This window comes from Podarcis raffonei, chromosome 4 (assembly GCF_027172205.1).
Source record: "Podarcis raffonei isolate rPodRaf1 chromosome 4, rPodRaf1.pri, whole genome shotgun sequence".
Taxonomy (NCBI): domain Eukaryota; kingdom Metazoa; phylum Chordata; class Lepidosauria; order Squamata; family Lacertidae; genus Podarcis; species Podarcis raffonei.
In genome coordinates this window covers 46,803,423-46,819,365 of record NC_070605.1, presented here as the reverse complement: position 1 = coordinate 46,819,365, position 15,943 = coordinate 46,803,423, and the positions used below count along the sequence as shown (strand labels likewise).

Below are 15,943 nucleotides of genomic sequence, written 5' to 3'. Positions count from 1 at the left end.
AACATACCCAAGCCAAAAACAGATATATACTCTCTGTAAATGTGCTTGGAATACCTCTGCTTGGAATTTTTCAGGACTGTAACACAATCAATATAGAGTATTCAACATTTGTTATGTTCACAATAACTTAATGTGGAAACTGTATAAAAGATCACAATCGAACTCTAACAGTCACCCAGGGAACAAGGGGCAAAAAAGCCCCCTGCAACATCACCAGTGGGTCTCTGTACAGTCAGTCCAGTGCAGGGGTTGTGACTTTAAGCACAAAAGAACATCGGGGAGTACAGATACTTGCAGTTGCTAGCAGATCATCATGAAAGGCATGCTAATTAGTTCACAAATCACACCTCATAATGGGAGCTGTTAGAGCAATAAAAGTTCAAGGAGAGTTGCTTGTATTCATTCTCTTGGGATGTCTAAGGCATGAATAATACACTTAACATTTATAATTATTTGAGTGAAGCTTCTCATAAATGCATGATGTGTATTCACACAGGTTAATATGTTTATGAGAAACATTAATTTATTGGCAAAATGAGGTGCCTCAAGACCTGTCTGGTGCACAAAACTGAAAGAGCCACAGGAAATCAATTGGCAATCAGTTATTTAATGCATCATCTACTATTCTCTATAGGTGCACCCAAATGTACATAATTTAGTGATGACCCAGCTACGGAAGGGTACTCACAGTATTTTTGGCAGAAGCACAATTGCCTCCCCAAGATTAGCCTCAGGGGAAACCAATCCTTCCAGTTTGCTGCTAAAAGGCAATTTTCGCAGTATGCATAGGTTGGTGTTTGTGACAATACTGAAGTCACTTGGACCAGTTCTTCCAGGTTTTTAAAAAGCAACTGTGTGTCATTTGAAATATAAGTGCCAAACAAAATTGTAATTAGATCAATGTGCAACACATTTCATTTAAAATGTTTTTGTGGGTTTTGGGGGGTGGGTGGGTGCTTACATTTTTTTTAACAAATAGCAGCAGCCCACCTGAAGATGATTTTAAGTGAAGTTTAGGTTAGGTTTATTAAATTTATATCACTTCCCATTAAGAAAAGTCACCAAACAATTTACAAGCAAGTTGTGTATTTTTTAAGTGAAAGGGTATGTACTACTCTATAAATAGAGACAGAAAGATAAGTCTTTTTCAATGCCTTCACCACCACAGCAAAGACTCAACAATGAGCACACACTTGTGTCCCATTGTGTTAATCTGGAATCTTCTTCCACTTGTGTTCCAGCCATCTTCTAACCTGCTTCACTGCTTTCAGCTCCGCAATAGACCTGGGCTCAACAAACTGGAAGTGAGCACTTGTGCGCCACAGATCAGTCAGGGTTTCAAGCATCAGCAGATCCATCAGCCAGAAGAGACCCCAGAACTGTCTGGAACACAACTCTGCCTCAATTTTAATAGGTCTCATGCCTCTCCAGAGGGAGAAAGTCCCTGACAATCTGAATTGAATTAAACAAGACACTGAGAGTTGTGTGATCAGCCTTCTAAAAGCTTTTTTACTTGTGCTGAAGTGGGGAAGTTGTTACCCTTCTATCAGGCTGTTTTCCCCATAACACCAGTTTCTATGGATGACTTACAATAAACGAGTAAAACAAACAAACAAACGAAAAACAATTAGCAAAACAATTAAAGATGAAGATACAACATCAAAGCAACAAAACAGGACTTGTCTCATCCTCAAAATCGAAAGTAGATATAAAAAACAAAAGCCTAGACAAATAGGCTTAAAAGGCTCTGGTGTTTAAAAAAGGGTTTTCTAGTGCCCTGAAGAGATCACAAAGATGGTGCATGGCAAGCCTCATTGGAATGAAGCCATTGCTGAAAAAGCCCTCTTCCCTGGTGGTTAATTGCCTCACTTCATTCTTCAAGGTTTTACACAAAGCAGGGCCTATGAACAGGATCTTAAGGTTCAGCTAGATACATATGAGAGAAGCTAGCCTGGTCCCAAGCCATTCAGAGCTTTAAAGGTTATAAGTAGCCTTTAAATTTGCCCTAATAATGGTCTGGGATGGGAAGAAGAGTTTCTGCAACGCTTCCAAAATGAAAAGAGTTTTATTGGCAGAAGCAAATTCAACTCACTCAGTGATTCTTGCCTCATCTGATTAAAACAATGCAGAACATCTGGATTTCCCCTGCCCTGCATCAAACACTAAATGTAAAACAAAGCAGGATGTTATTACAAATCACTTACCTAACTGAATAAATTGTGGTTCGCTTTTTACACCAGCTCCAGCTCCAGTACTTGCTGCCACTTCCACACTGTATCGAATACCAGGCACTAAAGACGGGATTACTACAGAAAATGTGGAACCATCCACTGTCTTATTTATGTGGTATCGACTTTCATTGCCAAGGCACCAGACCTGCAAAGAAAAAAAGCAACTCTCATGTGCACATAGGCTTTGAAATAAATAAATAATGATATAAAATGTGCCATATGGCATTTACTGATTTACATAGGAAGCTGCATTTAGCTAAGTTAATAGCTCTGTTGTAAAAGCTGTTAATAAACTGATATAAACACTATTAAAAACAAGCCATCTGAATAATTATCTGAATAAGGTTACCTGATAATATACAACACTTTTTGTTCTATTTTTGAAATTTCAAAACTGTCCATATGGTAAGTATTAATGCAGCAAAATTCAATAGTCTACAACTGTGGGAAATAATACATGGCTTCCCCCATGGTCCATTGCATTAGTAAACTGTTATTCTACTCCTTGCCTAGTATGCAGAGAATACAATTTCATCTGTAACACTCTAAACAGACTCAAACAGGAATGAACAACATTCTTTATAAGGATATACCACATTAATTTATTTCCTTAAACTCACACCCTTCAAGGATTAGACAAATTCATGGAGGGTAGTGTTTCCACAGGCTCTTAGACATGATAACTATATTGTTGTTGGAGGAAGTATGCCTCTCTGTGGCACATGGCACAGGCAGGACAGCATAGCTCACCTGCATTCTGAACACTGAGTGTCACTCCTGGTTCCTCAGGGGAGAGGGACGAAGATGGACGAAGAGCTCAGCACAGTCAGGCATGGTGGCAGTGCTCCTGCATTGCGCTGAACTCCCTGCGCCTCACCTTTCTCAGGGCGCTCGGCATTCAAAGAACACATGGATGTTCAGAAGACAGGTGAGCAATGCCTACCTGACAACAGCTACTAATACCAGTTGCTGTGAATCACTAGTAGGGAATGTGCTGTTCCACTCAGGTCTTGCTTGCAGGCTTCCCATAGGCGTCTGATTGGCCACTGTGAAAATAGGATCCTGTGCTATATGAGTCTTTGGCCTGATCCAGCAAGGATTATGTTCATATGAAACCTGTTCCGTTTCTTGGTGTCTGCTGTGGTGGGCTTTAGGCTTTAACAGACCTGAGGCTGTGGCTCTTGACATCCTTGGAAAGCTGGCTATGTTCAGCTTCTAAAAAAAGCAGGCAATTATACCTGGGAGAAGAACAACAACCACCCATAAGTGGCCACTGTTTGATCAGGTATGTAGAAACCATCTGGTGACAGGTGATCAAAAAATCTTTAGTTTTATTATAATCAAGGATGATCTCAGACTTTGAATTCTCGTCTGAGATTCCTTTGTCTTTAAGTTGTTGTTCACATCTGCCTGTCTCGAGAGACAATGGAAGAGTGTGCCTTCAGTGGTAAAGTCAAACTGTTGGAGGGTTACAACGCCTGCTGTGGCTGTAGAGAATGATCTGGGAGAGACATGGTTTACTGCAGTTGGGGCAGATGAAGGCGTCTGGTTTTGCAGCTACAGGTGCACCATGGTGTTTCATCCCTCTGCACTCCTCCCAGCCGTCATTCCTTCTCTGGTCACTGCTGAAGATACACAACCTGTCTGTCTCCAGGTGCTGCTATTGTCTACAAGGGGTTGATGTTGCCAGCCTTCATGTCACATTTGCTGACATCTTTGTAATACAGAATTGATCTGCCAACAAGCCTAGTGCCTAAAGCCAGTTCCCTGTAGAGCACATCATTGAGGGTCTTGCCATCTTCCATCCTGTGTACGTGACCAAACTAGCACAGAGGTTGCTGAGACAGAAGTGCAAACTTGCTGGGGATGTGGGGTTGGGAGAGCATATCTTTGTTTGAGACTTGCTATGTGATGCCTAAAAGCTTCCTGATGTAGTGCTTATGGAAGGCACTGACACATCACTCTTGGCAGGTGTAAGTTACCCATGACTTACTTCCATAAAGTAGTACGCTCAACATGCAAGTCTGGTAGACCTTCATCTTACATCCTTATACATTGCTGAATAATAGCTGTCCTTCCTTTTTTGGCATATAACGTACTAGTGGCAAATCTTGAAAACAAAAAATTCTGCTGTGGAGACTTCTGGATTTGTGGGCAAAGAATTCTGGAGGAATTTCTAGATAGTTCATTTTTAAAATGTACCCCCTAGAACAGTGATGGCCAAACCTGGCCCTCCAGCTGTTTTGGGACTACAACTCCCATCATCCCTAGCTAACAGGACCAGTGGTCAGGGATGATGGCAATTGTAGTCCCAAAACACCTGGAGGCCAAGTTTGGCCGTCACTGCCCTAGAGTCAAGTCATTTGACTAGTGAAACACTAAGTGAATAAGTTGTTACACTCCATTCTAGAAGCCTGTATATGTCTGCTAGCGTCTCAGGCATTGGTCTGGTTAACACAAAATGCTAAGCCAGAGACCAACAAACCAACCATGGCATTTCTCCAAATAGTGTTTTAATAAGCACAAGGTAAAAAACCTTTCTATTTATTCATGTGCTTGGAAGGAAACCAACTTTTCTTGCTGACTTTATCACTTTTGCTTTCTCTACTAATGATGTTTCTATTACATTTTCATTTCTAGTTGTGTAATAATGTTTTAAATTATATATATATATATATAATTATGTCCTTATGTGTACGTAGTACAGCATTGTTAGCTGCTCCATGTTCCTACTGGGAGGAAGTGCAGGATACAAGTATGAGGAGAGAATACCTGACCTGGAGAAAGGAAGTTGACTAGAAGGGATGGAGGGCAGCAGTGGAAATAAATTGAAAACATTGTAAGATAAAATCAAATTAGAAATATGATAGATTGTTTTATATTATTGCACAGTGGCAAATGTAAAGAATGTAACATGATAGAAATTACTCTTATGTTTTCCTAACAGTGCTTCCAAAAATCTTCACATCAGCCATGTTCTTATCAATAAGAATTTTTAAAACTAGAAGTAAAATTAGTACATTTCCCATATTCCTAAAATGACAAAATCTTACACTTGGCTTACTCTTATGTATGTCCATTTCTTATGATAACTTACTGGTGTCATAATATGCTTGTAGACAGACACTATTCTCTTTTAATTTACGCCTGCAGTTCTCTTATAAAGTAAAAGGTGGTGAGCAGTTTGAGAGTGAATTAGCATACTTTATAGGTTTCTGATTGCACATCAATATGTTTATTTACTTGTACAACACAAATGCATATACGAAAATTTTAAACGAACAGACTTAAAAGATACGGGCATATCCTTTTATTATGGTTTGATTTTTACCACCAGATGGAGCCAAGAAACCACAAACAAGTTCTCTGTCAATAGCTTGCCAATAATTTGCCAGGTTAGAACTAGATATTACCTTGTATTCCTGAACCATCCCATTCTGTGTCTCCTCTGGGGGAGGTTGCCATGTTATTACAATCGCAGTGCCATTTCCATCGTTCTTAGTTACTGAAACACTTTGTGGAGGAGCACTTGGAGCTGTTTGTGGGAAGAAAGGATGGTTGTGATTAAAGCTGTTTTTTCCGTTTCATTGTCACTGAGCAGTGCTTTTAATAGGCTACAGCTAAGGACGCAGACAAACTGATTTGGCAACACGCAGATGTATTTTTCTCTGTATAAGATGCCCCCTTCTTTTGGGGACCCCAAATTTAGAAAATAGGCATATGCACTATCCATGTATAAGACGCCCCCAGATTTTAAACCTTATTTTAAAGTAAAAAAATCCTAGTTTTATATATGGAAAAGTACGGTAATTACAATAAGTGACTGAAGAAGATTCATGAAGAATATTTGTACCATGGTATCAGAGAATCTGGTCAAGTGGGCTTTTGAAGATATAATACTAGTTTTGAAAAGTTTCTTCAACAAGATGCCTTGACAATCTTTTCTGAGGGGGATAATTTAAAACAAACTATTTCCCAAAGGTTGATGTGATAAAGTGAACACATGATGATCCAAATACCTCAAATATTAACTGAGTTTCTGTAAATCAAAGAAAGAGTATACAAATCTACTACAGTAATAATAATAAAACAACTCCGGACAACATCTAAGACCTATTTAAAATGTCTATAGCTTTGTTCATGCTTTGGAGTTTGTATAAGAAAAGAAAACAAACCAAGTGCACAAACAGTGGTCACACACGTTTAATGTGATGAACCAGCTACAGTGGTGCCTCGCAAGATGAAAAGAATCCGTTCCGCGAGTCTCTTCGTCTTGCGGTTTTCTCGTCTTGCGATGCAAGCCCATTAGCAGCTTAGTGGCTTAGCGCTATTAGCGGCTTAGCGGGCTTAGCGGATCAGCTGATAAACGGCTTAGCGGATCAGCTGATAAGCGGCTTAGCGATCAGCTGTTAAGCGGCTTAGCGGTTTAGCGGATCAGCTGTTACGCGCCTTAGCGGATCAGCTGATAAGCGGCTTAGCGATCAGCTGTTAAGCGGTTTAGCGGATCAGCTGTTAAGCGACTTAGCGGATCAGCTGATAAGCGGCTTAGCGATCAGCTGTTAAGCGGTTTAGCGGATCAGCTGTTAAGCGACTTAGCGGATCAGCTGATAAGTGGCTTAGCGATCAGCTGTTAAGCGGTTTAGCGGATCAGCTGTTAAGCGACTTAGCGGATCAGCTGATAAGTGGCTTAGCGATTAGCTGTTAAGCGGCTTAGCAGATCAGCTGATAAGCGGCTTAGCGGCTTGGGAAAAAGGGGGGGGGGAGGAAAAAAACCCCGCAGGAACTCGCAAGACATTTTCGTCTTGCGAAGCAAGCCCATAGGAAATTCGTTTTGCGAAGCACCTCCAAAACGGAAAACCCTTTCGTCTAGCGGGTTTTCCGTCTTGCGAGGCATTCGTCTTGCGGGGCACCACTGTACTAATGATCACAAATTGCCAGTGTGCACATGATGAGCTGTACAAGAAAATCCACACTGTTCATCCTTCATATGTTGGTGGTTTGTGTTTGGATACAAGATAAGCTCTCCAATTAAATATTTGAACTGACCCCAAAACAAAGCAAAACAAAACAGGCAGGCAATATAGAATGAATATTCCATGATCAATAAGGAAATTGTTCTGTTGGCCCCTGGAATTACTAGAAAAGGGTTCAAGTGCAGAAGAATGTACCTTGCAGAGAAATACTACATCAAAAACTGAAGGGGGAGAAGGGCATTGTGTCTTACACAGACCCATTCCACACATCAAAAGTTTTGTTTTCCAGATCCATGGGCTCAGAAGACCCATCACAATCAACCACTTTCCACTCAGCACTTAGAATTCCACATACTCTAGCTCTGCCTATATCAGGCATTATGTTTGGCATCCACAGAGGTGTAATCACATTTGGTGGGGTGGGGAGAGGGGGTTTGTTGAGCATATTTATATATAACACATACCAATAGGAAGGAGGCTAAGTGTTGCTAATTTAACTCATGCTTATTGTCTTCATTCATGATCTTCAAATCTCTTATCATAACTAGTGAAGATAGGAAGTCCCCTAATATGTAAACCACAGCTCTTTCATGGTTACAGCAGTGTCTGCCATCTACTCTAGACAGTAATTTTCAAGTGTCTAAATTTGACACAAAGTCATTTGTGACCAGACCATGAACTCAACAGAAAGAGACGGAGCGGAACATCACAGTTCCTATTATGTCTTTGAGGGGATTTCCCATTCACATGCTTTTGAATATTTACTTCTGTGTCAACAAACAAATCACATAATGATCAGCCCTATGCATTGACAGTTCTCTTTCGTGGCAGAGGGCTGAGTTCCAATAAAAAAAAATGCACTTCAAAGAACATCAAGCCATAAATACATCAGGGGGAAACAGGCAAAAAAGTAATTCAAAAAGATAATATGAAGACAGCCATGCTGCTACTTGCCTTCTTCCAGAGTTTTGGCAAATTTCACTTCACTATCAGCTCCTTGAAACTCGTTAAAAAAAGGTCGAGCTTTGATTTCATAGTTCACTCCTTTTTTGAGCTCAGGAATCACAACACTGTTTTTTGTTGGTGTCCTTACTTCAAAAATCAACCACTCAGATTCTCCTTGAGAACCAGCTGTTGGCCTGTACAAAATTTTATATCCCTGAATATATTGGGATTGTTGGTCAACCTTAAACGTAGAGATAGAACAGCCATATTAATACATTAGTAAGCATCAAGTGTAAACAGTTTTAGGTGCTAATACATGTTAGCAGTCACAGAAAACCATGGAGCTTGCTCATTTTTGCATTTTCCCTGTTTCTAGGTAGTTTAATACTACTAACCTCAAATGGCAACACAGCTCTGTTTGACTGTGGTCTAATAGGCTACTTTAAAAACACTGAAGTGATAGCACTTGCCCAGTGGGATTTTATTTATTTTTCTCTGAACAGTAGGCCCTCGTGACATATTGCAAACTGTTGTTGAAAATCCCTTTCATTTCAAAAACTGTTTTTCTTGTTGCACATTGGACAATAGAAATTTAAAGCACCCTGAGACATGGGCAGAGAGTTTGGATTAAACATAAGAGATCTAAGTTAAACAGACATGCATTGTATATTTTTTTTATTCCCAAAGCTTTTATTTTCAATCTTATTGTATGCTCCCCTCACCACACACTTAAAAAAAAACCACATTCCTGGGTTTTTTGTTTAAGGCTGCCCTGTTCTGGTCCACTTACAAATTCTAAGAAGAAGAATCCTGCATTCCTGCATTGCAGGGGGTTGGACTTGATGACCCTTTGGTCCCTTCCAACTCTACGATTTTATTATTATAAGAATCACTAAAGTCTCTTTAAGAAGAAGAAAATATGTGAACTCAAAAATGTAGCAAACTGCAAATGATCCTTCTTTGAACATGACATCAGAATGTAACCCAACAAGTGTATGTGTGCACGTGTGTATAGCCTGCTTATTAATGAATAGTAATTAATGCTACTAATGCCTCCAAGGCAGCTTATCAACATCTGTTCAGAGTTTATCATCAGTATGTTGTTGTATTTTGTATGCTGTTGGGAAAATTCTTTTTTTAGGCTACTAGCACTTTTGCTTTACTTACTGTCCAATGAACTTCAATTGAGGAAGAAGAAAGGATTGTAGGATTATGGAGATGTAGAACAACATCACCCAGCTCCCGCTGTACTTGTTTGTGATCCACACCCTGACTTGTAGGTGGAACATCTGTAACAATTTCAACAAACTATTGTTAACCTTAAAAGATATATGACAGAGACTTGAAAAACAGGTTTGATTGTACCACTAAGTGTATATTTTGCCTTGATTCCAAGATAGCATGGGGACACAATCAAGAAATAAATCAAGGGTCAATAAATTGGGTTGGGAATTATTTTGGATGGCTTTGGTGGCCAATCAAGTTTGTGATTGCCAAGATACTTCCCTCTCCCAAGGTTTGGGGTCTTGCATCTGATCTTCCGCTGCAGCTTTGAAATAAACACAGAGCCAAGGAGGAACTGAAGTGCCTCTATCTGTCATTGTCCTCCAGCTCAGGGCATGCTGTCTTTCTTTGCCTCTGAACCTGCTAGGCAGTTGGAGCTCCAACTATCTGGCAGGCAAAGAGACAAGCTTCTGTGCCTGCAACATTACTCTCCAGTAATGCTCAGTACTCCTACATTTTCCATATTTCCAAGCCATTATAATTAGAGCAGCAATGGATGTGGTTTGAGCGTCTGCAGTGGAAAGGGGAATTCATGAAAATTGGGGTGCAACTTGCATGTGTGGAAGTTCTTTTCCACTTTTTCAGGGTCCTGTTGGATCCAAGTGGATAAAAATATTGTTGTTATATACAAAGAGAAGCATTTCAAGTGGGTCAAATATAGTTCAATTAGTGGATCGAAAAGTTTGGAATAATCTTCTGAATTAAAAGTAATATTGATATTTCTTGGTACACCCCCAAAAACATCTTTGGCAGACAAAAATGTAGCTCATCTCAATGTATAACCTTAACACTGTGTCTGTTCTGAAATAATCCATGACTTCTGCCCTTAGTCCTTAGATAGCCAGTGCCCATAAAAATAAAGAATTATAGGGTAGATGGATTAATGATCTGACTCAGTTTAAAAGCATCTGCTTATATTTTATCTCTCATAAAATGGTACTGAATGCCACACAAATGTATTTTGGCATTGCGGCTTGTTTTCCCCACCCCGTTATGCTGGAAGGCAAGTGAATGACTTGATTTCATGACAACTTATGTTTAGTTAGCATAGCACCTAACTTTTAACTGTAAGAAACAGATGATTTTTGAAAACTAGTAACTCTGCTGGCACATTTTCTCGGAGAGAACTGTGTACTTATCCAGATTTTGATTTGATGTGAAGCTACAGACGCTACTGCCCAGAAATAAACTGTTTAGATTAAAAAGTGGTTGTTTCTCAGTAGGATCTGCTATAGATGTTTCCTCAGCATTAAGCCCCTTTTTGGTTGACAGCCTTGTTATCTATTGTTGCATACAGAACAAGAGCAGATACTGTATTAACAGTATTTCCTAAAATGGGTGTTTCTTTTCTGTTTCCTTTCAGTGAAGCATATCTAAACAAATGGTTGTCTTTAGTTCAGTCTTAAATACATGTTTTACCTTGTGTTTTCACTGGGTCAGATATTTGGCTGGGATCACTAATTCCATATGCATTGGCTGCCCGCACAAGGAAGAGATAAATTGCATTTGGTTTCAGACCTTTAACTGCAAATGTTTCTGTTTTCACATTTTCTGCTACAGTTTGCCAGCTGCTGCCAGCTGCATGGCTAGGGATAAAGCACACACACACACACAAACAAACAGAAACAGGTTAGTACGTGCCTGTGATTTAAGAACCTAAAACATAAGCACAACCAGATTACATAAAGACATAATACCTGAACGCCTCTATTATATAAGAGGTTGGAGTTGCCCCTGAATTCAAATTAGGCTTCCATGATAGTGTTACTGTATTTTTGCTGACGTCTGTAACTTCAGGTTTTGATGGTGCACTGGGAATCAAGTTAGGGTCAGTGGGTCTTGGTGGCTGCACTGGAACTCCAAATTCTAGTGAACAGTGATAAAAGTTCAAAGCTGACATATGCTCATCAGTGTGCTCACATTAGTATATATCATTTATTACATAATCAGAGAGCCATTAGACTGTAATTACTTATTTTTATGGTTTCTCCTCTATCCAGATTTACCTTGGACTTCAATGTAAGCACTCCATGATGCTTCACCACTTGGGGTGGAGGCAATGCACGTGTACCGACCAGTGTCACCCAGCTGAAGGGGGGGGGGAGAGAGAGGGAGGGAGAGAAATATTTGAAATAGTCTGAGACACAGAAGATTTGATGTCCCAAATGAATATGCATTAACTCACCCAAAGTCCCGCAAATGAAAATTTGTTAGAAGAAAGTGATACTCAATTACACTAAATTAAAATGCAATAGTTGAGCTCAAATTTTAATTGGGCTTCTGTACTCATCATAGAATACAGGATTAAAATATATTTTTTCATATGTTCTATGTTGTGGTCCCTGAAGACCTCATTGATTGGGCGGGGATATATGGGATAAGGTGGTCTATAGTCCAACTTCTCAGTGCGCATTTGTAGTCCTTTTAAAGAATACACCAGAGGTTGCTAGGGGGAATACCTCTCCACCATCAATTAATGTGACATGGTGTGTTAGCCCACTTTTTCTGTTGATGGGGACAATAACATTTATTCTGCTTTTCTGGAGTCATGTTGTGGCATCTGCCTAGATAGTTTAATGTCCTCAAGCTGTGGACTGATTCCCAACCATTCTGTCTAATGATTGGACCCTCCTGGACACAAAGAGTTATAAGAGGACTTCCTGCTCCAGGTCAAGTAACAAGGTCTTCTTGAATTCTCACATACTTCTGTATTATTTGGTTCTTATTTTTAGCTCGCTCATTAATTCTTTCACTTGGTTTGGTCCTAACTGCTTGCTCTGTCACACATAACTACTGGTTCCAGGCTCCCTGCTCACATCAGGCTTCTGCCAGCAGGTGCAAGTCTCAGTTCCTCTCCATGGCTTCTTTCACAAAGACATCAGGGAGATCTCTCTCTCTCTCAAATTTTCAAAGCTCATACAAGGGCAAGGTTTTTAAGCAGGCTTATTTTATCATCCCCTTTTATCTACAACCTATTTCTGGTCTCCTGGCAGATGACATGCCTTCTTAGATACAGAGACTGAAACAAACTTTTATGTTTTTCTATATGGATAGCCCATAAACCAGCATGGCCAATAGTCAGAGATTATGGCAACTGTGGTCCAGCAATAGCAGGAGGGCCACAGTTTCCCCACCTTTGCTCTAAATATGATCTTTAGAAGTGGGTTAGGGAAAGACCCTACAGATCTAGAAAGTTACTCAGAATCATGTTTCCTATATAGCTTCTGACATATCCATCTTCATTTCCATTTCACATGTCCGCTCCAAGCACTTGAGACAGGGATGGGAAATTTCTCTCAGGGAAATTCATCACATTATATTGACGCTTCTGTGTACGTGTCTGTGTATGGAGATGTGAGGTGCTCAGTGGGTGTGTATTATCTGGTAGGATATGTGAGACATGTGACTATGTATATTAATGGGTCTTTAGTGATGTTTGGATGAGAGGAACAACATTTATATGGTATGTTTGGTGGGGGACGTATGAATGGGATAAAATGATTTATTTCATATAAAATTTATATACAGCTTGATTGCAAAAAGGTATATGTGTGTGACACTCTGTTTAGTAGAAAAGAGCAGTGCAGGATGGGGGTTTAAAGTAACATAAGAGAATGTCCTCCATAGTTTCATATTAATAGCAAAACCAAGAGATTGGTACAGCTGTGCCAGGTCCAGTGTTTGGAGGGGTGCGATACTGAGAAGCTGCCTGTCTCCAGTGCCCAGGCCTCAGCAGCTGGCCATGACTAGGCAGAGCTATCTTCAACCCAGCTCCCCTACTGCTTGGGAGTAGACTGCCTGGTCTCAGTGACACAGAGTTGGCTCTCAGCTGTGCTAGATGTGGACATATGATGATCCAAAAGGACGTTGCTTTGCAGTGCTTCAGCTTTTGGAAAGGAGCTAGAATGATGAAGCAGTAAGGAGTCAGACACCCACCGGTCAAGCATGTTGAAGGAATGAGCCAGCAAATAGGAAGAAGAAAAAAGACTGCTGGTAGAGGTGCATAGCAAATACATGAAGCTCACAGGTGCCTGATCTGTGGCTGCAGGCACCTGCTTGGGTTACTGTGTGCGTAAAAAGTTGTTTGCTGCAGCCTCCGGAAGAGGGGACGGAAGCACCAGCAACCAGCACTGACTCATACTCGGGATAACTATAGAGTTGAGACCCAGGAGTTCTGAAGACAGAAGTGGGGGTACTTCAAAATATTTCCCTCATATGATTCCTTTGCTGCTTTGTTGTTTTTAGGAACTGCTTGTGCTCTGAGTAATTCTGATTGTTTATCAAGGTTGTCAAACTTGGGGGTTGCTATAAAATATCAGAACTGTACAATTTTGCTGTTAAAGCATGGGATATGCTTTCCTGGTTCTGTGCATGTTTATTTCTCTCTACATAGTCTGTGAGTTCTGCATTTTAGCTTCACAGCAACCCTGTGAGGTAGGTTAGGCTTCAGAGGTGGTTCAGTAACCAATGTTGCAAAATTGCACATGCACAGAAAACCTTTCTTTGTTTTTGTTGTTTTCAAGGTTGGAAAACTTCTCTTTTATTTTTCTGTGAAATATCAGGAATGTGGAGTGGGGAGAGCTGCTTTACTGGCTTTGTACCTCTTCATTTTGCTTTACATGGTCTGTGAATGCTGCATTGCATTTGTATGTTACTTGCTCTCCTAAGAGCTCAAAGCTGTGTACAGAGCTGTCCTTTCACAACAACACTGTGAGGTAGATTAGACTGAGTTCTTGCCAATAAATTGCCAGTGAAGAACTGAGGAGGGCCAATCCATGCACAGCACACCAGGCTCAGAAAATCATTTTGGTGTACCTAATTATATATGTATCTGAAAACTACATTCTTCATGCTGTTTTTGTATATTTCCAAGCACTACAGCTAACTTCACAATGCTTACTGGATGTTTACTTAGGAAACTTTAAAGTCTTCACTGTCCATGTAGCTTCTCTCTAACATGTGGCCTTTTAACACATAGGTCAGATCCTAAATTGCCTGTAGACAGAAGCTGTATCAGATCTTTAACACAAATTAATTAGAAAAATTACTTTTCTGGTGATGCAGAGGCAAAATTGCATAGTCTTGTGATTTTCCCGTCCCTCTCTACATCCCATGAGATAGCTTCTGTTTCTATGAGCTCCATTAAGTTATTATTATCATTAGTAAACAGGCAGCAGTTCCCAGAAGAAGGTGTGCACGTGCTATGTTTGCTAGAGGAAACGATAGAGGATTATAATTTCCTAGAGGTTTAGAAAACAATGGTATAAGTAAATCTTGCCAAGTTTGAAAATGCTGAGTTGTGAATTTTTGTAGGTAAACCCTGCAGAAAAAAAACCCTGCAGGAATATTAACTATTGCTAAAGAGAGTGTGATGTGACTCTACTACAAGGACAATGCAACAATCCATTTGCAAATGAAGTTAAAGGACAAATTATTTGAATGTCATTTTTACTCCTGTGAATAAAAGAATTGCAGTTTCTGGGCATGGAGTGGGCTGGGAGATGACCTCAAGACCCAGAGGTGTAGCATGTGCAGGGTGAGGGGGCCTATTGCCCCGGGTGCAGGTTTTTTCCAGCTTTGTGCCCACATCCCAGCCTTGCAAAGCAGTGCGGGGCTAGCCGGGCATCAGGAGAACACAATAGGCATGCACCCTTCCAATCAGGACATCAGGAGAATGCAACAGACATGCGGCCTTCTAATCAGACCATTTGGGCTGATTGGAAGGGCATGAGCCTGCTCTGCTGCTTTCCCATGTCACCCTTCCAGCCCATGCTAAACAGACTAATTGGAAGTTTGGGGGCTTGCCCTCTTGCTGCGTCCTCATGTCGCCCTCCATGCTCCTTGGCCCCGGCACACCCAGTTCCACCGCTGCTCAGGACTGATATTTTAAATTCCATATGATATCCCATCCTTCTTTACTAAAAGGTAAACAAGATGCTTAATCAATGAAACTGCTTGCAGGAGAATTAGGGGCTTCCCTTCACCCCCCAAATTGCTTATATCACAGGTTTCTTCAGAGAGAAAAAACACTATTGAGTCACTATGCTAGAAAAGAAACTGAGGACTTCATCACAGTTCCACCATAAAATAATAAAAATGTTGATAATAACAATAGAAATAATAATATAATAATATGATGTTAGTTTTTGCTCCATTTGCTTGTCCATATGAATTATTGGAAGATTTTAACGTCCACAGCTGAAGCTGAAAATGTTTTTGGAACTGATTTGGATAACACAGACAGCATATAGTATAATCACCTAATGTCAAACACCAGGCAAAGCCCACCTGAAACTTCCTCTAAATACACACAACTAAAGATTAAACCACTCTAAAAAGGTCAATCTAAAAGTTAAAAAAACACCACCGCCAAACGGAAGAGTTCAGTAATTCTGTGCTGGCATAAAGAGTTGCATGGGCAGGTAACTACATGGTTTCAGGTAATGTATTGTATGAAAAGATGCCTTTACATTTGGCCTAACTACATGAACCAAGTTATCCTAAGGCAAA

At 40.3% G+C, this 15,943-nt stretch overlaps 1 protein-coding gene across 4 annotated transcripts in view; it reads right to left on the bottom strand.

Moving 5' to 3' along the window:
- Window positions 1–15,943, bottom strand: part of ROBO1 (roundabout guidance receptor 1) — a 571,646-nt gene that overhangs the window by 41,708 nt on the left and 513,995 nt on the right. For all 4 annotated transcript variants that reach the window (XM_053386465.1, XM_053386466.1, XM_053386467.1 and 1 more), the window contains 7 exons: window positions 11,440–11,521; window positions 11,131–11,299; window positions 10,853–11,019; window positions 9,317–9,438; window positions 8,159–8,390; window positions 5,645–5,766; window positions 2,205–2,376 (listed from right to left, as the gene is read on the bottom strand). In XM_053386465.1, the coding sequence (XP_053242440.1) occupies window positions 2,205–2,376; window positions 5,645–5,766; window positions 8,159–8,390; window positions 9,317–9,438; window positions 10,853–11,019; window positions 11,131–11,299; window positions 11,440–11,521 (1,066 nt within the window). The remainder of the gene's footprint in view (window positions 1–2,204; window positions 2,377–5,644; window positions 5,767–8,158; window positions 8,391–9,316; window positions 9,439–10,852; window positions 11,020–11,130; window positions 11,300–11,439; window positions 11,522–15,943) is intronic.